Raw genomic sequence first — 25,866 nt, forward strand, 5'->3', positions numbered from 1 at the left:
ACAGCTCTTATCAGAGCTATGGCTTGCCCAAGGTCATCCAGCCAGGTGCAAGTGGAGGAGTGGGGAATCAAACCCGGTTCTCACAGATTAGAGTCCGCGCACTTAACCACGACACCAAACCAAGAGAGGTACGCTTTCGTAGATCACGAGAACGGGACGGAAAGGAAGAGGGAAGGAAAGAGAGTAAGACAAAGAGGTTGGGGCGGTGGATGGAAGAGGAACCCAGAGGGAAATGCTAATGGAGATCATCTGCTTTTAAGGAAGGGAAAAAATGTATATTTGCAGATGGTGTTTATTTAGATATTTATACCCCATTTTTCTCCCCGGTGGGGACCCAAAACACCTTACAGCATTCTCCCTGTTTCTACTTTATCCTCACAACAACAATGCTGGGAGATAGGTTAGACTGAGAGTTTGGGACTGGCCCAAGGACACCCAGCAAGCTTCCAATGAAAGGGTGGATTCGAACTTGGGGCTCCCAGATCCTAGCATGACACTCTAACCTCTACACCACACTGGCTCTGTGTAGGTAGCAACCAAGATGGGGGCCTGGCAGCCACCTGCGCCAGCAGAGAAAGGTGCCGAGTGAATGGATCCATGAGGAAAAGGAGAGGGACAGAAGGCAAGAGAAGGAGCCAATGCGGTGTAGTGGGAAGAGTGTTAGGCTAGGATCTGGGAAAGCCGTGCTCAAATCCCCACTCTGCCAAGAAGAAGAAGAAGAGTTGGTTTTTATCCCTCACTTTTCTCTACCTCAAAGCGGCTTGCAATCACTTTCCCTTCCTCTCCCCACAGCAGGCACCTTGTGAGGTAGGTGGGGCTGAGAGAGTTCTGAGAGAACTGTGACTGGCCCAGGGTCACCCAGCAGGCTCCATATGGAGGAGTTGGGATCCAAGCCTGGTTCACCAGATTAGAGTCTGCCACTCTTAACCATGACACCATACTGGCTCTATTTAGGCATTTCTGCTCTGCTTTTCTCTACCTCAAAGCGGCTTGCAATCACTTTCCCTTCCTCTCCCCACAGCAGGCACCTTGTGAGGTAGGTGGGGCTGAGAGAGTTCTGAGAGAACTGTGACTGGCCCAGGGTCACCCAGCAGGCTTCATGTGGAGGAATAGAGAATCAAACCCGGTTCTCCGGGTTAGCATCCACTGCTCTTAACCACCACACCATGCTGGCTCTCAAAGAAGCTCATTAGATGATCTTCGGACAGTTCCCCTCTCTCTCTCTGTCAGTGTGGTATAGTGGTTCACTAGGATCTGGGAGTTGTTGTTGTTGTTCAGTCGCACTCTTCGCGACCCCATGGACCACATCACGCCAGGCCCTCCTGTCTTCCGTTGTGCTCCAGAGTTTGCTTAATTTCATGTCCGTTGCCTCAATAACACTGTCTAACCATCTCATCCTTTGCCGTCCCCTTCTTCTTTGACCTTCAATCTGGGATCTGGGAGACCCAGGGTCAAATCCCTGCTCTGCCGTGGGAACTTGCAGGATGACCTTGGGCCAGTCACACGTGCTCAGCCTAAGTCACCTCACAGGGTTGTTGTGAGGAGAAAATGCAGGAGAAGAAGAGTGATGTAAGCCACTTTGTGTCCTCATTGGGGGGAAGGCAGGGTATAAATGAAGGTCCTGTCCATACGAGGCCTTTTGGGCCGGGAGCGGGACGGAACGGGGGCGGAGCAAATGGGCGCGATCCCACTGCAACATCTGGGAAGCGTACTGTCTCCGTCCCTTCCAGCGCTGCTCTGCACCAAAAAAGAACCACCTACCGAGGTGGTTATTTTCGAAGGGCCGCAGCAACGCTGACCGTGGGATCGCCAGCACGTCCTTGCGCCGGCGCATCCCCGGCTCCTGGCTGAACTGCGCATGTGTGAGCATGCGCAGTTTGCCAGGCTCCACGCTGTCGCCCCGGCATCTGATCGCGCCGGGGAGCAACGGCGCGGCGGCTCGGGGGATCCGTGAGATCCCGCCGCGCCGTCTCAACTTTGCTGCGGCTCACATTAGCCACAGTTTGAGCGTCCTTTTCCCTGCCGTGTGGCAGGGACCGTAGTAAATAAACCATTTTTTAAAATTTAGTTATCTCTTGAGGCTGTTGTGAGGATAAAATGACAAAGGCAAAGGCATGGAGGAAAGGTGAGATAAAAATGCACGAGGCAGATTTCATGACACAGGGGCTACTGGTTGAGGAACAAAGTTCTACAGACATGTCCACCTGGGGTTGTCAGGCGTGCTCAGGTATCACACTTGAGACCCACAAGTCACCAAATGCCTATCCCAGGCCCATGAAGAATTCACATAATTTCTCCCACAGCAAGCCAAGACGGAGCATCAACATAGGTGACATAGTCTACACAGAAATTATGACACAGGTGGGCCATTGTTTTGCCTCAAGCTTCTAGCTGTAAAGTGAAGCACCATTTATTCAGTTAAATATATTTTAAAAAACCCATTTGCCTTGGAAGCATAGAAGCTTTACACAGTACCCCCCAATCCTCCACATTTCCCGGTTAAATAGAAGCACAGCTTACATGACATATTCATGTAGGTACATTTAACTTATAGTGAACAGATTAACTTCAAAAAGGTTAACTTGCCAAAGTCAGGTCTCGGCTATCGTTACGTATTAATGTTATATTGGCCTCTTTACACTGCCAAGTGCATCTGAGTGAGAGAATTCTCTTAACCCTTTCCCTCCCTTATCTTTGTGCTGCAGAGTTACAGTATGCAACAACCTTGACCACAGGAATCCATCTTGCATTCATTTAGAACTTTTCTCCCCACCAGTACATGGAGTCTTTGGCTGTTCTACAACCTGAACTTCCAGCAGTCAATGAAGCGGGCCACATATGCAGGATAGACACAGAGGAAACACTGAGGGGGGTGAAGCCATTAGTTCTGTGTGGTAATTACAGCTTTGTCAGCAAGCAAAAAGGAGACACCTTCTGTCTTATTCATGATGACATGAGGCTTTTTTGGTAACCGGAGACTTGGCCATTCAATGTAGGCTTGTGAAAAACCAATGGCTGCCACATCAAATGAGGCCTTGTGCCTTTTGAACTCTCTCTCTCTCTCTCTCTCACACACACACATGGGTTATTAACTGAATTGGACCAAAGTCTGAGGGGAATTTGGCTGGAGTGGCAGCCACCTTGCCACATCTTGATAAGGAACTTCAAACTACCACAGTCGTATCAGACAGAAAACAATCAACTTTTATTACTGCTGCTTCATGGGAAAAGACTGAGGTGTGGAGAAAAGATCAAGGGCTTAGAAAGGGTAGTGGGGAGACCGCTATGGGTGAGGAGAAACTCTGATTTTAGTACTCGGGATGGATTCGTGTGGCCAGGTTGCTGTGGTAACTGGCACTGAGTCCTCATGCTGTGCCTCATAGCGAGACAACAGATAATCTGAATATTCTGAGACATTGCACATATGTGGTGAGTTTGGGACTTGCCACATGCTGGGAAATATATGCAGTCTGGATTGTTTCCAAGACTTCATATGTGGCAGCCTTGCCTCCACATCTATGGCAGTGACATAGCTGTTCGCTTCACATTCAGTCACTTTGCTGGATCTCCCCCACAATGCCTTTGTGCCATCAGTTGCCATACCAAAACTGGTTATCGCAAGATTCCCTTCCCCTTCTGAAAGAGACTCTGGCTGCCCCTGGTTTTATATACCTGCAACTGGAAGGGAAACAGAAGTTCAGCCTAGATGTTGTACTGCTGATAAATTGTGTCCAGCAGTGGCAGTCAGTGTCATTTATTTTAAACTGGCAAAATGTCTTTTCCATCCTTTATGCCAGTCGGGAGTGTTGATGCTTCATACTGAATTGGCAAGGCGGCGTCAGGTAAAATGTATTACAATAATCTAACCTGAGCGTTAGCAACGTGCGCCAAACAGCGACTAGGTTTTACCTATTTCCTCTCTCTCCAGGTTTTCAGCACTTATTCCAATGAGGAATATGACCGGCGGAATGAAGATGTCGATCCGATGGCCGCCTCAGCAGAGTATGAGCTTGAAAAGCGAGTGGAACGGTTAGATCTCTTTCCCGTGGAGCTTGAGAAAGGTAATCTGCGCGTCTTTGCCCTGTGGAATATACAGCATGTAGCACAAGATTTGGTTTGGGGGAAATGGCATGAATGAGAAGGTGTTAAACACTCCCCTGTGCTGCTTTTCTGAACAAACTGGCAGACTTTCATCCTCCCCATGGCTGTATTTCACTTTGTTACTTAGGAAAAAACCACAGGCCAATCGGTAATAGATCTCCTAGCATGACTTATTGTATGGGCTCTACCTGCAGTAATCAAGTGTACAGTAATCGTGAGCATGAGTGTATAAACTGTGTTCGAACAATAAGGGCTTATAGCGCATTTATCAAACTGAAATAATAGTTCTCACAACCGTGTTTTCTTTGTTCTTTATATATAGCATCACAGTTTACCCTACAGGAATTCCAAAGCAGTGTTTTTTTAATCCTCACAAGAACCTTGTGAGCCAGTTAGGCTAAGAGATCGTAAACAAAGACAGGTATACTGTTTTTTTAGAACTGATCTTCACTGTGTTCAGTTCTCAAGTTCCTTCTTCTTAGTGACATTGAGCTCAAGAAAAATAGATCCGCAAGTGAGAAACTGAAGTGTTTGAAACTGATTGGCTGGCCTCTGTGATGTCACCACGAAACCCTCTCCTCAATCCTCAAAGCAGTTTTGCACGTAAATAAAAAGATCCCTTTTTAAAATTAATGAGGCATTACATGGATGGAAAAATGGGTAAACATTCATGTTGCCTTTGAAAATCTGAAAGCAAAAGAGCTGTTCTGGATGGCCTGTGTATGTGTATGTTCGGGATGAGCCTGTGCAGGGGTCGTTTCATAGAAAAAGAGCTAGGGGAACACATTAGCATAACTCATTAGCATATGCCACACCCCCTGACATCACCGGAAGTGTGTCATAAGGCCACACACCCTGACATCACCGGAAGTGTGTCATAAGGTCACACACCCCGACCCCAACGGTCCCGGCCGCCGCCGCCGGCCTTGCAGCTCCACTGCCGAGCCCCATGAGGGGCCCGGCAGTGTACCTACAAGGCCAGTGGGAGTGCAAGGAAGCCCCGCGAAGGCCCTCCCTGGCCCCAGGCAGGCAGGGGTGGGGAGAGGCAGGGAGGAAGCAACTTACCGTCCCTCTTCTCCTGCCTCCTCCTGGCTGAATGAGGGCCGGAAGCGGGGCGGCCGGAAGCGGGGGCGGGGCTTCGTCATGTGCCCCGCCCCCGTACCTCACCCGGGGGAACTGCGATCCCCCCCCGAAATGACCTCTGAGCCTGTGTATGGCTCAATGGCACACATGTCCGTCATTGTACTTGTGAAGCCAGGAGAAAGTTGGGCTCAAGCAGCTCTCTTTTATTTTATGTCTGTCTTTAAGCAGTGACAATTCACTCAAGGTCTTCCAGTGATCTGAACCGGGATTTGCACCAGGTTTCCCTGTATCCAAGCTCAGCACTGCAGCCCCTGCACCATGTTTCTGTTGAATCAAATGTGTTCCTAACCCACTGCTCTTATCTCACTTCGAACACCCTCTCTGTACAGTAATCATCACCTGTTCACCCTGCTCACACTAATGCCTTAACCTGGTGCCCCTGCACTTCTCTAATCCCCCAGTGTTGCACCTGATCCTATACTAGCCCTGTATGCACATTATAGTGTATACAGTCCATGTTCAATGTACACTTGATTTTTTTTCTTTGTATGTGTCTTGAGCATTGCATTCAGTGAGCATAGAGCTGAACGCACAACGTGACTACCACATTTATCCAGGTACTGGTCCCTTGGTTTCATTTCTAAACTGAATATGCATTGGCTTGTCTTACAAATGGATGTATGCACAAGCATGCTGTTTGTGTGCTCACTGTAACATATGTAAAGTAAAGGTGAAGGTTCCCTTGCTCAAAAGCCAGTCGAATCCGACTCTAGGGTTGTGGTGCTCATCTCCGTTTCAAAGCCGAAGAGCCAGCGCTGCCCGAAGACATTTCCGTGGTCATGTGGCTGGCATGACTAAACACCAAGGCACACAGAACACTGTTACCTTCCCACCGAAGGGGTACCTATTTATCTACTTGCAATTTCTTGCTTTTGAACTGCTAGGTTGGCAGGAGCTGGAACTAGAGATGGAAGCTCACTCCATCATGCGGCACCCGGGTCTTGAACTGCTGAACTACTGACCTTCCACAGCCTGCAGTTCAGCGTCTTAATCACTTGAGCCACCGCAGCTCCATAAACGTAACATATGTACAGAGCTATAGATTTGGTAGGCCCCCACGGATGATATGAGGCCACTGCTGTCGCTCAACAGTAATCCACACCAGTACAGTACACCACAAGCACAGAACAAGAACTTTTCAGTTAAAACAAAGCAAGAGTGAAACTGAAATATTTAATTTGCTAAACATTTCAGTCATTTTTCTGTTGATCTAAGACAAATAAAAGATTCAGTACAACCCCAATCCCCTTTAAAACAGTGTGGAGCAGTGGCAAGAGTGTCAGACTAGGATTTGAGAGGGCCCATTTCAGAGCTCTCCTCTACCGTGAAGTCACATGGTGACCTTGAGCCAGTCGTACTCTCTCAGCCTAACCTGCCTTATTGGATAGTTGTGCAGCTAAAACAGAGTAGGGGAGATCATGCTGTCTTGAGCAGTTTGGAAGGAGCACTCGGGGAGGGGGGTAGTAAAAATGTACTAAATAAATAAACAGGTAGCCTGGGCCCACCCTGAATTCTACCTCTGCCCCTCCAAAAGGGGGACATTAGCCAGCAGGTGACTCGGTGATAATGCTAGATTCAGGTCCAGTCACACCTCAGAGACCAACAAGTTTTTCATGGCATAAGCTTTCAAGAGTCAAAGCTCACTTCATCAGGTACAAGTAGGAAAGGAGATCCCAGAGTCCTTATATCCCAATCGGAAGGTGGGAGGAATGTCACAAAGAAAGGAGTCAGGATGCAGAGGTACAATGCAAAATGTAATCAGCTTGATTAGAGCAGGGGAGAAATGCTTAGGGATGGATTATGCTAACATTTATATAGTGTTTTAGAACGTTCAAAGGGCACTGTATGTATTATGTTGCAGTAGTCTTCATGACAGCTATGGCAAGGCAGGTCATATTTTTATCCCCTCTGCCCCACTGCAGATGTGGAACTGGGGATAAGGGAAGTGCCTTTCCTAGGCTGCCTACTAAATTCGTTGCAGAAGCAAAATTAAAGCCAGGAATCTCTGACTCACAGCAAGGTCTCTTGCTTATGTTAGTACAGCAACTCACACCTGCACCAGCTATCCAGAATGGCTGAAGTCTTGTATTGTGGGAACCAGACCCAATCTGTGATCTCATCCCGGGAATGCCAGGGAATATATGTACATAAATCACAGGCAACTCATTGCGACCCAAGCCAGGGGCTTTCATAGCAAGTGAGAAGCAGAGGTGGTTTGCCATGGCCTTCCTCTGCAGAGCCTTCCTTGGCGGTCTCCCATCCAAATGTTGACCCTGCTTAGCTTCCTGGATCTGATGAGATTGGTCTGTACCGTGCCACCTTCCCCCCCTCCATGGAATATACTGCCGAGCAATCCTAAGCAGGTCTAACTTGGAATTCCCATTGGGGCTTACTTCCAAGAAGGTGTTTGGGGGATTGGAGCCCGGGAGAGCAATTGTAAGCAGGTGTAACTCAGAACCTTACTCAGGTCTACACTGTGGGGCTGATGCCCAGGAAAGTGTTTTTAGGATTGCTCTGTTACTTTGATGGTTGAGCCCAAACAAGCTTCAGACTCGTTAACCCTAACCTCCTCTGAATTCTCTCTTCCCCCAACTCCTGCCTATCCCAAACACTTTCATTCAATTCTCTTTTTCAGACACAGGCAGTCCTTCCCATTTGCACACTGCGTTCCCGCACAAGCACACACCAATCATCTCCCTGCCATCTGTCTTCTGTTTTTCACCCCAGTTCAAGCGTTCTTCTTCTCACCCACCAGCTCTTACGTGCTCTCTTTTTGTCCCCTGGGACTGGAAGATGGGGATGTACTTTCCCTTCTGAGAACCGCAAGGGATTCCTTCGATTCACTGATGGATTCCCTGACACTTAGCACCAGATTCCAAAGGGGGAAAAAATCCATTATCAGATCCCAGTGAATTCCAGAAAGCTCCAGACTTGATGCTTTGCATTTTAACAAGCGCTGCCCCCTCTATCTCTTGTGTACAGATTCTGAAGGACTTGGGATCAGCATCATCGGGATGGGGGCCGGGGCTGACATGGGCCTTGAAAAGCTTGGCATCTTTGTCAAGACAGTGACGGAAGGAGGAGCGGCTCACCGAGATGGCAGGTCAGCCCAGTTAACGTCACCGCTCCCTCAGAACAAATGCATTATTAACTATCCTCAACTTTCCCTCACAGAAGGTACTCCCAGGGACAGGGTAAGCCCTGCAAGCTGAAGCGCGAGAGAATATGGTTAGCTTCCCATAGATTGGTGGTCTCCAACAGAGCTCATGAGCGACCACTAGCTTGAGGGCTCCTGCAGAGTAACCCGTGCATACCCTAGAACAGTGATGGCAAACCTTTTAGAGACCAAGTGCCCAAACTGCGACCCAAAACCCACTTATTCATTTCAAAGTGCCAACATGGCAATTTAACCTGAATACTGAGGTTTTACTTTAGAAAAAACAACTCATACATTAAATTAAGATGATCCAAACAAAGTAAGGAAAGCAATCCCAAATGCTTTCATTTACTTAAAATTATTTGACAGAGAATTTGACACTTTAATGATGGTCTGGGCCTGGCTGGGGTAGGGTTGCCAGGTCTGGGTTGGGAAAAACCTGGAGACTTTGGGGGTGGAGCCAGGAGAGGGTGGGGTTTAGGGAGGGGAGGGGCCTCAGCATGGTACAGTGCCATAGAGTGCACCCTTCAAAGCAGCCATTTTCTCCAGGGGAGCTGATCTTTGTCAGCTGGAGATCAGTTGTAAAAGTGGGAGATCCCCAGGCCCCACCTGGAGGCTGGCAACCCTAGGCTGGGGCAATGGCACGCGTGCCCACAGAGAGGGCTCTGAGTGCCACCCCTGGCACCCGTGCCATAGGTTCACCACCACTGCCCTAGAAAGCCCAACAAAAGATCTCTAGGCCTTTTTTAAAAATAAATTTTTGTTTCGTAGGATTTTCCTCTGTTCTGCATAGATTATAGCACTTTCTGATGTCCTTCCTAACCCATCATCTGTTTCTAGGACAGAAGAAAAACTTGGTAAGATGCTGGGGGAAGGGGAAAGAAGTGGTTTGGGATATATATATATTTTTGTTATTCAGAAGTGGCTCCCATTAAAGGGAAGGTTGCTGTAGGAAGTGATCCATTCTCTGCACTATGAAGACCATGGTTGGCAACAAGGAAGCAAGTAATGGTTTTATTGGATTCTGGCTACATGTTACCCTTAACACATGGGCAATGTGGGGAATTAGGAATGGGCAGCCTGTTGCCCAGCAATGGGTAGAGAAAACTAGTGGGAATAAAAGACACAAATGGAGGGCTCGAACAGATGGAGAAGGCTTTCGAGAATATGGCAGAGCAGGGGAGCTGGTTTCAAATAGCAAAACCAAATGGAAGTTGAAGGGTTAAACCTCTCTTTCTTCCCTGTATGGCCCTGAGGCAAATTGAGGCTACCTGAATCTTCATAATCTCCTCTGTATGAGGAAAGAACCAGCAGCTGCCTTGAGCATCTAATTTTCTCTAGGAATTGAGAAGGGGGATTAGCAGGGAAAATTAGCCTCTAGGCTGAGAGATAAGGGGAACCCATCGCTGCTCTTTCTTTGTGGGTATGTTTCCTATCTACCCTGGTGGGTGGGGGGTTTCCTGCGGGTGAGCCTCCTTAGCAGAGCGGCAGTTTAAACTGGTTCCCGAGATCCAGTTCTCACTCTGGCTGTTAGGAGTTTTGTGTTCTATACTCATTTTACTACACTTTTACCCAATGTGAGACTGCGCGGTACGGTATAGTGGAAATTGGGATAAATAACCCACAAACGGTTCTACTAACAAATCTAATTTATTGTTACCCATTTAAATAAGTGAGCCAGCTCCTTGCAGAAAAACTGGAGTGGAGCACCTCAGTGTTCTTTGTGCGTTTTCTTGGAGTTATAATTTCCAAAAAAGGAAGGTGGGGGTAGAAGCAACCCTGGTACTAAATGCCAGCAGGGCTGCTGCTTGCTGTCATGGCAACCATCATGGCTCCCTGCCCAGTACCAGGGGCACCAGAGAAATATAAAGCAGGGGCCTTCATGAGAAGAAAGCTCAGTGGGATCACAGAAACCTGCCACCAAGTTGCATGCAGTGGGACAGGGTTTCTTCTGCACTGGGGGTGTCTTTACTGTCGGTCAGAGCACCATAGAGGAGCCACCATTTCCCCCCACCTGCTCATTTGTTTTTCTTTTATCTTGAGGGAAAATATTATGTCTGTCTTAGAAAGGAAGTAGTAATATAATAATTACGGCCTGGAGCCTCCTCCTCAGAACTCTTTAACTGGGGGCTTTTCCTCACAGCATACCTGTGAACGCCCCTGTGGCATTTTAGCCTTGGCATGGTCGTCTGTAATGGGCACATGTACAGATGTTGGAGACATGCCCCACAAGCATTGCATCCTTCGGCAGAGAACAGGTGGCTTGGGTCAGGCCTAAAATGTCCACGTCCGAAAGGATTTCAGTCTATGGAGCAAGACTTCCCTGCCTCTCCTCTCCCACTGGAGCCCCAAACTCCCCCCCCATTCTGTTTCTGGGGGACAGTGAATCTCCCCAGAATAGTATGATGGGGAGTTGGAGGTCTGCCCGGAGGGGACCCGGACAAGCCAGCCCTTGGACAGGCCGGGAAAGGCACGGGAGGCATTTAAATGCTTCCCTGATCCTTCCAGGACACCCCCCCCCGGCCCGCCTGCCTCGGAGTTGCCGGGGTCACTCTTCAGGCCTTCCCTCTGTAGCCATGCACACAGAGGTTTTGGCTGTACTGGGCGTGGCCACCTCTGAAGCCAGCCGGAACTCTGTTCCTGTGCGTTCCTGCCCAAAAATAGCCCTGTTTAAAACTACTGTAGAAAAGGAAACTAAAAAGATAATTACTGTACATTTCCAATCTATTCCCTTTCCCCTAAGTGAGAGTGTGGTCACAACTTTCCACGTGAACTGGGAATATACCTAAAATATCCTTAGCACCAAAGTGATGTTCCGTCATTACAGTATGTAAAATGTCTCCTGCTTTGTCTTTAATTAGCTTTTGTAGTATATAGTACTGAATACAGTATACAAGTTTGACTTTATAGTATATGTAAAAGAGTGAATCCAACTCTCAGCTTTCTCCAACTCTTAACTTCCTCCGCTCTTTCCTTTTTCAGGATCCAAGTGAATGACCTTATCGTCGAGGTGGATGGCACCAGTTTGGTCGGCGTGACCCAAAGCTTTGCGGCCTCGGTGCTGAGGAACACCAAGGGTAGAGTCCGGTAGGGGAACGGTGTGCACCCCAGCTTTGTGATAGGATCAGAATACCTAGTCTGCCTGTCTGTCTGGAGACCTGATCTAGGGTAGCAGGAAAAATTGCCTCATAGGGAGTCCAGTTGCATCATGGGAAAATAAGGTGACTAGGTTGTCCATCTCAGCCCTCACTTAATGGAGCAGCAGGAGCAAAATGTGGGGGACGGCACATAATGCTGCGATGTCACTTCCGGGTGAGTACCTGGAAGTGGCATCACAATGTCAGTGAAGCTGTAGGAATTCCCCAAATTTCTGTTTTTTTTAACTGTATAGATTTGGAGGATTCCTAAAGCATCATCGATGCTGCGCCATCACGGTCTCCACCCCTCAAAGGCTCCTGCCCTTCAAATGTTGTCAGCTGGCGACCCTACAGGAAGATGTTCTGTGTGAGTAGTCATTTTGTTTCCCCTAAGGTCATTGTGGGAGGATGATGGCTGCTGATAGCTATTTTGCTTTCTCTTAGCTGTGTTTTGCTTATTCTGTTATCTGGAGATGAGGAGACAGGGGGACGTATGGCCTTGATGAGTTCATTGCGTTACAGGAGACCCAAGGAGCTACTGTCTCAAGGGTTCTCTAGTACAACTTCCAGCATCCCAGTTGATCGCACGCTCCGTGAACAAGGTTGAAAGCAGTGGCACTACACAGGCATTCTCGTTAAGAGCAAATAAAACATGCCATCCCCCTCCCCCAGTTTGCTGGGTTCACATCTTTTTTTTCCCTTCCCCCTTGGCATGGTTTCTGTCCTTTTGAGAAGCAGAACTTCAGTACAAGATGCAGCCATGAGAAAGGCTTTCTGTTGAGCTGATGCACGTCACCTAGGTTTTAAAAGCAGAGCTGTGTCGTTTAAGGACACCCTTTCAGGGCGGTACTTCAAAGGCACTGTGGGAGGAAAATGAGGGGAGGCTTCATAAGGTTTTTTTTAAAAAAACCTCCTGTACCTTCAAAAGATGTGTTACAAGCAGATCCTAAAGAGGTGCCGTTTTTCCCCGTGGATGTGTACGGATGGATGGAGGCTGCGCCTGTTGGACGTTTGCCTGCCGTGTAGTCTTTAAATGCATAGGCTGAAGCCCCAACATTGTACCTGAAAAGTTGAAGCATATTCCCATAAACTGTATGTGATGCTGGAGTTCCATAGCTGGAACTCCAGATGTATTCTTTGGCCTTTAAAAGACAGCCATAGGGAAGCCCTGAACTGGGATCATAGCACTGGTGGAGGAGAGGGTCGCCTCTTCTCCCTTCCTTAGTCTTTTTCCAACTGGAAAAGTCTGCCCCCCCCCCCCCCGGGGCTGCTTTTAAGACCCAGTGGGGAGAAATGTCATGCTCCCCCCCCCAGAGTTAAAAGCAGCCCAGGGTGATGGTGGGAGTTTCAACTGGAGAAATGGTGGAGGGGAAAAGAGTTTAATCCCCCCCCCATGTTGTGGCCTAGATCCAGATTGCTACCTCCACAGTTGCTTTTTAGGGCAAAAATAGCATCCCTGATAGTTCCAGTCACGGCATTCCAGCATGTAATTTGGCCCACAGCAGGTCCTTGCGCTGCGGCATAAAAGCCGCTGCTTCACTTCTGACAGATTGCAGGGAATCACATGGGTTTCTTATATTGGCACTTTCTGACCAAATGTGCCCTTTCCGTTTTGCTGTTCCTTCCAATTCTAAGTACCCGGTCTCGCCCCCCCCCCCTCCATCACTCCCTGGTAAATTATATAGAAGATGGACCTTTAAACTCTGCTGGTTTGGCATCATTACTGGGTCAAGAAGAGGCAGGTGCACTGAACTTCCCAGATATTTATTCTTGGGAATTCTTATTTATTAAGAGGTGAAATCAAGCTCACAAACTAAAAGGCAGCTTTCTTCTCTCCCATCCTCATCAACAGCTAAAGCAGGCTGTTTTCTTTTTAAAGACCTCAGAGTTCTTCTATCCCAAAGATGACAAAAGAACTTTTTTGAGGGGAGAGAACAGGATTACTTTACGGCGTTTTGATATAAAAAGCTCTCTCTACCCTCCCATCCCTGCTGCCTGTTTTACTTGTGCGATACTTGTGGGCTAGATATGGGAGGCCCTTCAAACTCCACACTGCTGTGAAGTTTGCTGCATGATGTTGGGTCAGTTGCACTCTCTCAGCCTAGCCTGCCTCACAGGGTTGTTGTGTTGATAAAATGAGTAAGGCACAACCATGTATGCTCTCTCGAGCTCCTTAAGGGAACAGCAGGATAAAAGTGTGCTAGATAAATAGTCCTCCTCCGAATAATACCACTAAGGGCTGCGGTGGCTTAAGTGGTTAAGATCCCTCCCAATAATACCACTAAGGGCTGCGGTGGCTCAAGTGGTTAAGATGCTGAACTGCAGACCAGAAGGTCGATAGTTCAGTAGTTCAAGATCCGAGTGCCGCAAGGTGGAGTGAGCTCCCGTCTCTGGTCCCCGCTCCTGCCAACCTAGCAGTTTGAAAGCAAGAAATTGCAAGTAGATAAATAGGTACCCCTTCGGTGGGAAGGTAACAGTGTTCTGTGTGCCTTGGCGTCTAGTCATGCCGGCCACATGACCACGGAAACATCTCTGGACGGCGCTGGCTCTTTGGCTTGGAAACGGAGATGAGCACCGCATCCCTAGAGTCGGATTTGACTGGCTTTCGAGCAAGGGAAACCTACCCAATAATACCAGTGAATTTTCACTGCCTGTGCAGACATGTTTGGGTTTAAAAAAAACAACAAAAACATCTCTGAGTAGAGTGCTTTGTGAACAGTAGTGTTACCCACCTCAAGGCGAAGCCTGGCATTCTCCCACAATTAAAGCTGATTTCCAGACTACAGAGATCAATTCCCTTGAGGGGAGCACTCCGTGGCATCACACCCAAGCATAGCCCCCTTCCCTTCCGCAGGCACCACCCCAAATCTCCAGGAATTTCCCCAAACTAGCGAGCAGACATTTTTGTTTGTGTGTGAAATATGCCACAACTAGGGCTGCCAACAGTCCTGGAGGGGAAAAAATCTGTCCCTTTAACAGAGGTGTAATGGGGTATTTCTCCAGGCCCGTGGGCAACCTGGCTCTGTGCTTTCAGGATGGCGTTCTCAGTGTTGGTTCTGTTTTATAGAAGCAGTGTGACTCCTGTGCCCCATTGCATCATGGGGAAAGTGTCCAATATTCTTGCCCTTTCACTTCCTAAGAAGTGAATGGAAGAGTTTTGAACGGGGGTGGGATGGGAGGGGGTGCTCAGAGCTGGCAGGGTTTTTCCTGTCAGCTGTGGTTCTTTTTTTGTCTTTTCTCCCTACAGCTGCCTCTTTGGCCTTTTAAAAATCTCACCAGAGGCATTTGGCCCACCTTTTCCTGGCAGCATTAGGAACGAGAGACTTGGCACTCCCCCAGGATCCTTCTTGTGGTTGTTTCCCCCCCCCCTCAAAATAAAGGGCTGCTTGAACACGGGTCTGTGAACAAGGGGATCCAACACAAGCACGCACGCGCACATCTGCACCCAAAGGTCTGTGGACAGAATGGCCTATAAAATGTACGGGGTGAGGCCTAGAACCTAACCCACTCCTCCGAGGCCTGCATGCCTCTCTGTTCCCAAGCGACGGGAGCCTCAGCTATGAGAATGGGTTGCTAGGCAACTAGTTTCCTCCTTGCTCCCCAGCAACTGCTCTGCCTTCAGAGAAGGGCCCCATTAACCAATTAAAGGTTTTGGGTAATCACTTATAGCCGGCACTTTGACCTATTTTAAGCACTGCTTTAGTTGCTTAATAATATCCAGGGCTATGAAAGCTCAAGCGGCTAGGGGCGTCCGCCATGAACTCATGCCAAGTATTTAATTTTTGAAGACAGAGCCAGCAGTCCTTTGAGCATGTCACCTGGAAGCTCTGGCCCTGATCCATATGGACTGTAGTAGTCCAGCAGTGAAGGGAACACACTCTGCACATACTCAGAGCCACTCCTGTCTTTATTATGTCCCAGAGCCGAATTCCGTATGTTCAAATGATTTATTATATATATACAGACACACACACACACACACACTACAGGGCTCTTTTTGTAGCAGGACATTTTTGCATATTAGGCGACTTTTGCATATTAGGCCACACACCCCTAATGTAGCCAATCCTCCAAGAGCTTACAGAGCTCTTCTTACAGGGGCTACTGTAAGCTCTTGGAGGATTGGCTACATTAGGGGTGTGTCGCCTAATATGCAAAGGTGTTCCTGCTACAAAAAGAGCCGTGTGTGTGTGTATGTGTAGTCCGCCTTTCTCATAGGACTCAAGGCGGATTACATGGAGTGAATCAGTACAGTCAAAAAAATTGGAACGTTCAGTAAACAAAGAATTAGGATTGTAGAAGTCTGGAACGATCAGAAAGAGCTGGAACATAGCATAAATATTAACATGGCACATTAAGCCAGAGGTGTCAAACTCATTTGTTACAAGGGCCAGATCTGCCATAAAAGTAACTGTCGAGCTGAGCCATGCCTGCCATAAAATGAAATGCCAGGTACCGGAGATATAAACTTCATAAATGAAACAGGGAAACCCAATTAACAGTATTATTTTTAACTCAAAATACAAACAAAAGCAATTGATTCCTAGGAGTGAAAGCAATTGATTTACTGGGGAATCCACAAAAGCCCTGATAAGTGTACTTAATCTTATGCAAGACTAGGTTTTTCCCCAAGGGATACCATACCCGCCCCCTAGCCATTTCCTTTCATTTCTTGACAGCTTTGACCACACACACCTCACTGTGTGTGCACATGTGCCTGCTCCCCCCCTCCCAGCAGCCTCCTGCCTTCCCTCTCTCACACCAGTTGCTCACCAGGCTGCATGTTTGACACCCCTGCATTAAGTGGTGCAAAAATTACATAATAGGATTGTGCTTACAGTCAGCTATACACAGTGGTTTTTATGTTTTTGAAATAAACACATGTACTTTTGTCCATACCTATTGATGTTTTTAACTTTTGGCCTTGTACATGATAGCCAATACCTTAAATTGAGCCTGGTAACAAACGGGCAGCCAATGGAGTGCCTGCAGAATAAGACGGATATGCCTGCTCCGCCTAGCTCCCACTAACACCTGCGACACAACATTCTGCAGCGGTTGGAGTCCTCAGAATGACTTTGAGGAGTGACCAATGTTCAGCGCATTACAGTAGTCCAGTCTCGATGCTGCTGTGGCGTAGGTCCAGGTGGCTAGATCAGCCATATGAATTAAACACAACTGAGCTTGGCTTTTAACAAACGGGCAGCCAATGCAGAGTGCCTGCAGAATAAGACGGATATGCCTCCTCCGCCTAGCTCCCACTAACACCTGCGACACAACATTCTGCAGCGGTTGGATGTCTTCAGATTGACTTTGAGGAGAGACCAATGTTCAGTGCATTACAGTAGTCTAGTCTCGATGCCGCTGTGGCGTAGGTCCAGGTGGCTAGATCAGCCATATGAATTAAACACAACTGAGCTTGGCTTTTTGTTTCTCTGCTCCTGGGACAGCCGTGACCTGTTTATTTGAGCATGCCTTGTCAGCTTGAAAACGCGGGTGATATCTCAGAAAGACCGAGACGGGCTTTCACTCAGTAGGAAGAAAGTCAGGTGGGGAGGCGTCAGTTCTCAGCACACGGCCTCTTCTTCCTTCTCTACAGCTAATCAAAGTGTGTATTATTTAAATATAAGCAAACAGATGCAAATGTATTCAGCAGGCAGAATCTAGGCTCTACTAGATTGAGATCTGAATTGCTTGAAGCACAGTGCACTTAACAGCCTGGCTTTATAATAGGAATGTGCATTTGCATGTTAGGGGGCCGCGGTGGCTCAGAGGTTAAGACGCTGAGTTGCAGACCAGAAGGTCGGTAGCTCAGCAGTTCAAGACCTGAGTGCCCCGTGACAGAGTGAGTGCCCTTCTCTGGCCCCAGCACCTGCCAACCTAGCAGTTCGAAAGCAAGAAATTGCAAGTAGATAAATAGGTACTGCTTCAGTGGGAAGGTAACAGCGTTCCATGCGCCTCGGCGTTTAGTCATGCCGGCCACATGACCATGGAGAAGTCTTTGGACAGCGCTGGCTCTTCGGCTTGGAAACGAAGATGAGCACCGCCCCCTAGAATCAGATTTGACTGGCTTTCAAGCAAGGGAAACCTTTACATTTACTATTTGCATGTTAACTAATTAGAGTAGTATACCTTTTAAATATCATTATAACTAATCCAAACTGGGAAAAAAATTAATCCTACTTGGTGATATTCAGAAAAGGCCAGATCTGGCTATTCCAGTGCCATTCTAAGCAGAGTTATACCTTTCTAATCCAGTGAAGTCAATGGTTTTAGAAGGATGTAACTTTGCTTAGGATGCTACTGTTATTCTTGTACCTGGCTTTCTGGATTAGAGTTCAAGAAGGAATTTAGGAAGGTCTGTTTTTAAACAAAAATTGAGTGTCTGGATGAAGGGAGCTAAACTCTGCCACGTATCATTTATGCCTCCCTGCTTTCTTGACTGCCTCTGCGTACTATTTGAGCCAGATTTTCAAATTCCAGTTTAATCAAGGCATGCTGTTTTCCTACCCAATTTGGAAAGTTGGCAGTTAGGAGATTTGAGGTTTATAATTTTATAAGAATATAAGAGCAGTCATGCTGGATGACATCAATGGTCTAACAAACCCAGTGACCAGTTTCACAAAAAGATAATCCAGATGTTTACAGCTAATAGCCACTGATGGATTTCCAAGGATTGCACCCCAGTGGCAGGGCAGTGGGGGAGAGTTACAACAACCCTATGATGTATTTGCCATTGAAACAAATAGAAGCAACTAACTGATATATTTCTTTTTTAAAAACACATAATAAAGGAAGACTAATTTATTTTATTTATTTATTAAGATTTATACCCCGCCCTCCCCGCAGAGCGGGCTCAGGGCGGCTTAGAAGGGGCAAAGCCCATATAAAACAGATAAAAGCAATAAAACATTCATGACAGTTAATAAAATTATACTCAATTTAACAAGATGGTCTCCAGATGGTTCTCCAGGGTGATGTTATCCTATAGCTCAACCAGGTAAATCCAGTGGCGACGCAGAAATTGTGGCAGATCTTCCTGGGCCATCCTTACCCCGATGTTGTCCACCTCATTGGTGGCGGTGGTAGTGGTGGCCCATATGTGAAAGCCTGGTGGAAGAGCTCCGTCTTACAGGCCCTGCGGAACTGCATAAGGTCCCGCAGGGCCCTGATCTCCTCCGGGAGCTTGTTCCACCAGGTAGGGGCCACCACTGAAAAGGATCTGGTCCTAGTCGTGGCGAGCCTTGCCTCCCGGGGGCCTGGAACCACCAGGCAAACTAAAATGTTCAAAAACTAAAATGAATGGGCAGCAGGGAGAAAAATTTGTATACATCCCTCCTTTATATAGCTCCTGAGATGTTAATCCATCTCTTTGGGATTTTGACTGTTGCTCCCATTCCTCCCTTTTTCTTATCCCTAGATTCCTGATCGGCAGGGAGAAACCAGGAGAGCAGAGCGAGGTGGCGCAACTGATCCAACAGACCCTGGAACAAGAACGATGGCAACGGGAAATGATGGAGCAGAGATATACTCAATACACCGAGGAGGATGAAGAAGTAAGTGGGAGGGGTTTCTCACTGGCAAGGCAGGTGGAAGTCTGTCCCGCACTGGTGGGGTAATCCAGGTCTTGATCCCCTTTTAAATCAGCCTCCAACTCTTCTCCCATTTGTCCTCTCCTCCTCCATTTCTCTTTTCATGCTTCCTTGTTTCCAGCCCTAGCCATCCCCTCTTTGTGTCTCATGCATGTTATAGAACCACAGATACTACAAAAGACAACTGCAGTGGTGTAACCTGTGATCCCCTTTTTTGGCATATCACCTTTAAGATGATGTACACTAAAGAGTTAACAGATTAAAAGTAAAGGTTCCCTTGCTCGAAAGCCAGTCCGAATCCGACTCTAGGGTTGCGGTGCTCATCTCCGTTTCAAAGCCGAAGAGCCAGCGCTGTCCGAAGATGTTTCCGTGGTCATGTGGCCGGCATGACTAAACACCAAGGCGCACGGAACGCTGTTACCTTCCCACTTGAAGTGGTACCTATTTATCTACTTGCAATTTCTTGCTTTCGAACTGCTAGGTTGGCAGGAGCTGGAACTAGAGACGGGAGCTCACTCCGTCATGCGGCACACTCGGGTCTCGAACTGCTGAACTACCGACCTTCCACAGCCTGCAGTTCAGCGTCTTAACCATTAAAAAAACAGTATGCAGGTGCACAAAAATACAGCAGACCCGGGAATCTGGTAGCTTTCCTGTTTCCTCTCCTTCAGGCGTTTTCCAAAGACTCTGAAGGTACCACGAGGTTTTGTTAGTTTCTTTAAGGGCTTCCAACCAATCCAACATAGCTGCAATGGCTCAGTTGGGATTTCTTTACTTGGCATCATTTTCTCAATATCCCGCATCAGCTCTTGCAAACTGAATCACAAGTCTTTCTGGAGCAGCTGATCTCTGATTCGCCACGGGCGGTTTGTTGTTATTTGCAGTCATTGTGCTGTTTCATCCAACTGGAAGAGCTCCCCTCCAGCCCTGTCAGTCCTGGATGAAGCTCAGCCAAGCAGCCCCCACAGGGCCGTGGTACGAGAGCAATGAGTGAACTTAAGCCTATAGTCAGGTCTGAGCTCAGCAGAGCATGCTGCTTCTGTAGAGATTACAGATATGACAGTGATGTTGGGCAAGAGGAAGCATGAGTAAGCTGCACTTCCTGTTTGGCTATGGCTGGAGAAGCAATAAAAAAGGCAGTTGCTTGTGAGAGATGCATAAGACCTGGATGTGGAATGAGTCTGTCCACCTCCCACTCATGTCCCTTTACATTGTTTACCGAGAAAACGGGAAGTTGTCACTCACTCGTATGTCCCCCTCCCTGTGTCTCAAGCTCTCGTCCCTGAAGCTGCTGTTCTCGGTCTAGTATCCTGCGGCCCTAGCTTTTCAGTACCAAACAATAAAGCTGCCTTGCCTTGCAACTTGCAGACGGGCGAATATGCGACGGACGAAGACGAGGAGATGAGCCCCATGTTCCCCAGTAGTGAGATGGCCATCGAGGTCTTTGAGCTGGCTGAAAACGAGGACATGCTGTCTCCCGTCGAGATGGACCCAGAAAAGCTTGTGCATAAATTTAAGGAGGTAAGTCAAGTGCCTATGGTGGTCCTTGGCGGATGGAAGCGCCGGCAAGACCTTGTTCCTAAATCGATACAGCCAGTCGGTTCCCATTTGATGCTCACAGCCACTGAGGACTAGAATCTGATTCTTAAGTAATAATAATAATTTGGAACATAAAGCAGAAGCATGGCATTGATTGAATGGTGAAGGTGCCTGCAGAAATCGTCAAGTGTGTTTTGCCTCTTTGAGGAAAGGTGGTGGGGAGACAGTTGAATCGGCAGATGTGTTCTTAAACAAATACAAATTTAACATCAACCTGGGGCTTCACAAATGCTGAGCCTGCCTCTGAAAGTGAAACTGAAGAGCAGCAGGAGGGGAAAAGAGGAGTCGGAAACTGCAGATGTTCAGGGGGATGTGACAAGGCCCTGGCAACAGCTGGGCAGGCAGCTGATCCACTCTCCCGTTCTGGCTCAGAGAGTATTGTGGGCCACTGGCATATTCACACATTAAGGAGTACACAGGTTGGTTTGGGATCCCCACCTCATGTAACACTTAAACATGTGTTTCAGGTTTTCCTCAATCTCATATGGAAAAACGGTATGGGGAAGAAGGGGGACTTCCCTGCTCTAAATGTAACATGGTCTCAATCCAAATCAGGCACCACACATGTGGGAATTGAGAAGAACCTGCAGATCTCTTCTGACTGTTACACAGAGTGGGCCCCCCAAACCCAGGGCTCTTTTTGTAGCATATTAGGCCACACACCCCTAATGTAGCCAATCCTCCAAGAGCTTACAGAGCTCTTCTTACAGGAGCTACTGTAAGCTCTTGGAGGATTGGCTACATTAGGGGTGTGTCGCTTAATATGCAAATGAGTACCTGCTACAAAAAGAGCCCTGCGGCAACCAGTGTTCCTCCATAATATGTAAATTTGCCCCTTCTCAGCAGGTCAGAGCAGGCCTGTAGCCAGGATTTTGTGAGTTGTGGGGCAATTTTTTTTTTCCTCAGTGCAGAAAGAAAAGCCATTTAGCCAATAGAAAGCTGTCTCTGGGATAGATCTCTAAACTGCAAGCTGTCAACCACTTTAGATAACAGTTCTCAGCCGCTGCAAGTTAATCATTCTGCCAGCCTAAGCAACAATTCTGATAACAAGCCGGCAGGTGGGGGTGATGTCTTTTATAGTCAAGAAAGCTAACACTTAGGCAGAAAAACTCACTTAAAGGAGACCAGCTCCTTGACACAGAAGGGATCCTAGAGGTCACCTACTCCAACCCCCCTTGCTCAGTGCGGGAATTGCAGCACCCCACTCTGCTTAAAGGAGTGCACAACTTTAAAAATGTTTTAAAATGATTGGGGGGAAAGCATCTACAGGAGAAATTCTTGTGAGGCTGTGCCTTTAAGAAAGGGGGCAGAGCCCCCCAAAGCCCCACCATAGCTACAGGCCTGTGTCGGAGTCCTGTCACCAAAGGCAACTTCTGTCTGGGCGGATGACTCTACAGCTTCCTCTTATGATCAGTACTGCATGGGAGGAAGAGAAGCCACTGCCTGCCTCTTGAGATCCAGGGCTGTTACAAGAATCAGAGCGGATTGGATCCATGCAAAGAAACAAGGGGAGGCCAGGTCTCCTTCCTCCAGACATCTTTTTGGCGACCATAGGAAACAGGATGCTGGAGTAGATGGACTTTTAATCTGGGCTCTTCTTAACCGAAATTAACGTGTGGAGATAGACAAGAGCCTCGGAGAGCTGATGCGCTTTCAGGCAGGAAGGAGGGAAATGCATGCGAGGAAAGAGAGGGGTCAGGAAGGAAGGGCCCATCTGCCAGGAGGCACATTGCAGTCGCAAAGAATCCATGCCTGTGCGTGGGCATCCCTGGCTCAGGCGGCGTGCCTTTGCTGACCCCTAGAGGCAGACACAGCCCCCTGTTTGTAGGCAGCGGTCTGAGCATGGAATAGCTCACCGGAGGGAGCGGGCTAGCTCCCCTTTTAGCTCAGCCGTGCAGAGGCTGCAATGCCTAGGCAATAGTGGTGTGACACAAGCCTTCTAAAATTGCCAGGCCACACCCCTGCCAAGAGGAACGAACATTCCCTTTTGGACAACTCGCTGGAGGCTGCTCCGTGCATCACTGCGGCAAATGCTAAAAATGGACCGTGTGTCTGCTCCGTTCTGTCCTGCAGCGTGTGAGGCAGTGACACTCTTCACGAGAAGGTTGTGGAAATACTCTCTGTGGGGCCGCAACAGGCCTCAGCTCCCCGGCACGTGCCTCTGCTGCTCAGAGGTGCCAATTAAAACACACGCACATGCGAAAGATTTGCACACGGCAGACTGAAAAGTGCTAAATGTTGAAAGTGTTGCTGCTTCTGCTGGCACTGGTGAAGTGACGTTCAGCCCCCCCGGAACATGTGTCGAGAAAGCTTCCCTCCGAGCACCTCAGAATAGGCCATTGTAATGCTTGGTTACTGGCATGGTATGCTAAAATTTGCTCAGGGAAGAATAATAATAATAAGAGATTGGATTTCCATTATAATGTTTGGTTACTGGCATGGTATGCTAAATTTTGCCCAGGGAAGAAGAAGAAGAGGAGATTGGATTTATACTCCGCCCTTCACTACCCAAAGGAGTCTCAGAGCGGCTTACAAACACTCCTTTCCCTTCCCCTCCCCACAACAGACACCTTGTGAGGTAGGTGGGGCTGAGAGAGCTCTGACAGAAACTGCTCTTTTTCAAGGACAGCTGTGCCAGAACTATGGCTTGCCCAAGGTCCTCCCAGATTAGAGTCCGTGCACTTAACCACTACACCAAACTGGGGTGACGTTCACTTCCACACTGGGTGTTCGGCCCAGCTTGGATGCTAACAAAAGGTGGGTTGTCTCCCCCCCCCACACCGCCTGCAAAGCATCATGGGCGCCTTCTGGCTTTCCCCCAGTTTTCCTTCAGTCTTTCCAAAAACTGCTTTCCTTTGATCTTTTTGGAAAGATCGCAGCAAAGCCAGGGGGCCTGCCATGCAGATGGGAAAGTCCAGATCTTTCCTCTGTCGGCACAATTTTTCGTACCCCAGACCCCCCCCTTGCTCAGGGTTCCCCAACCTCTTTGAGCCTGCGTGCCCCTTTGGAATTCTGACACCATGTGGTGGGCACAGGCACAAAATGTCAAGTTTATTATGATTTGAGATCAGAAAATGGCACAAAATGTCTGCTGCAGGAGGTGGAGCTAGCCACAAGATGGCTGCCCCTGTTTACCTTCAGTTACACAGTGAAGATCCTTGTGTTGAGGTGGCAGCTTCTTCCAGAGCAACATTTTGTAAAAAATTGCACAGCCAATCAGAGTTCCAGTGACCGGTCAGAATCCTTGCTGGTCAAAAGCTCCATCTAGCTGTGCCCACTTTCTAAGAACTCTTGTTGGGTGCCAAGAAAAGGTATTGGTGGGCACCCTGGAGCCAGTGGGCGGAACGTTGGGGACCTCTGCCATAGCTGCTACCACCACCCCCACACACACACGCACACATGGCCACTGAAGAACTTTTTAAAAAATCCAAATGAGTAATTACCAAAATTAACAAGTAATGCTGTAGCAGTGTGTCAATTACCAATTTAATAAAAGAAGAAGCCTCCTGGTTGTGCAGGAGGGAGTGCCGGTTACTGGGGTGAGGAAGATGTGGTGAAAATATGCTATAGGGAAGCCACACTGCTGCTGCGCTCAGTCAGCAGCCAAATCAAATCCCACAGAGAATCAGCATCATGTGGAATTCCCCAGTAACAGTGCTATAGTGACGCCTTAGTACATGCTTGCGGGGAAGGGTATAGTGTGGTTAGAAGCTCACCACTCCAACTTTGCCTCAGCAGATTGTGGCCAGAATTGGCTCTAGGTTCGGGTGGTCCGTGGCCTCCACGGAGCTGCCACGTTCATAAATGGGTCACCATGCGTAGAGGGGGAATAGGACCGAGCAGAGTACACTTGCGCCCACATGAACTGGTCCTGCCTCACCTGTGCATGTTTGCCTGAATGCAGGCACAGCACCTTTTGGTGTACTGCTTAGGAGCGGTGGTTTGGTGCAGTGGTTAGGAGCAGCGGGCTCTAATCTGGAGAACCAGGTTTGATTCCCCACTTCTCCACATTCAGCCAGCTGGGTGACCTTGGGTCAATCAGAGTCCTCTCACAGCTGTTCTCTCAAGGGCAGTTCTTGAAAGAGCTCTTTCAGCCCCACCTACCTCACAGGGTGTCTGTTGTGGGGAGAGGAAGGGAAGGAGACTGTAAGCTGCTCTGAGACTCCGAGTGATGGGTGAGGTATAAATCCAGCTGTTCTTCTTTCTTCTTCTTTTTGTGTGTGCACAAATTACACTTTGTTCCCATTTCTCTCATGCATTTGCAGTGGGCCACAATGCCAGTTGGGCCGTGGGCAATTGCCCCTTTTGCCTTTGGGTGAAGCAGCCCTGATTGTGGTCAAACTGAACACCGCTCCTACTGGGCCTGGGAGGCTTTGCCTCGTGGAGCACCAGAGAGTCATCCCAAACTGATCTCAGAGCATGCGTCTCTTTTAAGAATTAGACAACTCCTTTCTCTTGCTCGCTCTCTTGGCTGGTTGTTGGTGCTAGCTAAAGGTACATGGGTGAGAGCATCCTCCATGCAACCTGAGAGCCAGTTTGGTGTAGTGGTTAAGTGCACGGACTCTAATCTGGGAGAACCGGGTTTGATTCCTCACTCCTCCACTTACACCTGGCTGGATGACCTTGGGCAAGCAGTAGTTCTGATAAGAGCTGTTCTTGAAAAAGAGCAGTTTCTCTCAAGAGCTCTCTCAGCCCCACCTACCTCACAGGGTGTCTGTTGTGGGGAAGGGAAGGGAAAGGAGTTTGTAAGCCACCCTGAGACTCCTTTGGGTAGTGAAGGGCGGAGTATAAATCCAATCTCTTCTCTTCTTCTAAGTTTGGTGTAGTGGTTAAGTGTGCGGACTCTAATCTGGGAGAACCGGGTTTGATTCCCCACTCCTCCACTTGCACCTGCTGATGTGACCTTGGGTCAGTCACAAGCTCTGGCACAGCTGTCCTTAAAAAAGAGCAGTTTGTGTCAGAGTTCTCTCAGCCCCACCCACCTCACAGGGTGTCTGTTGTGGGGAGGGGAAGGGAAAGGAGTTTGGAAGCCGCTCTGAGACTCCAAGTGAAGGGCGGGGTATAAATCCAATCTCTTCTTCTTCTAAGTATCCCAGAAATTTGGCTGCTAAAACAAATGCTTTTTCTATGGGTCTGG

General features: G+C 48.3%; 1 protein-coding gene across 1 annotated transcript in view; it reads left to right on the plus strand.

Moving 5' to 3' along the window:
- PPP1R9B (protein phosphatase 1 regulatory subunit 9B) overlaps window positions 1–25,866 on the plus strand; it is a 99,019-nt gene that overhangs the window by 63,479 nt on the left and 9,674 nt on the right. Inside the window, exons 3-7 of the mRNA XM_015413674.1 lie at window positions 3,929–4,061; window positions 8,227–8,347; window positions 11,384–11,488; window positions 18,959–19,094; window positions 20,499–20,651. Coding sequence (XP_015269160.1) covers window positions 3,929–4,061; window positions 8,227–8,347; window positions 11,384–11,488; window positions 18,959–19,094; window positions 20,499–20,651 — 648 coding nt within the window. The remainder of the gene's footprint in view (window positions 1–3,928; window positions 4,062–8,226; window positions 8,348–11,383; window positions 11,489–18,958; window positions 19,095–20,498; window positions 20,652–25,866) is intronic.

The sequence above is a fragment of the Gekko japonicus genome, unplaced genomic scaffold (genome assembly GCF_001447785.1).
Source record: "Gekko japonicus isolate JY-2015 unplaced genomic scaffold, Gekko_japonicus_V1.1 scaffold544, whole genome shotgun sequence".
Lineage (NCBI taxonomy): Eukaryota > Metazoa > Chordata > Lepidosauria > Squamata > Gekkonidae > Gekko > Gekko japonicus.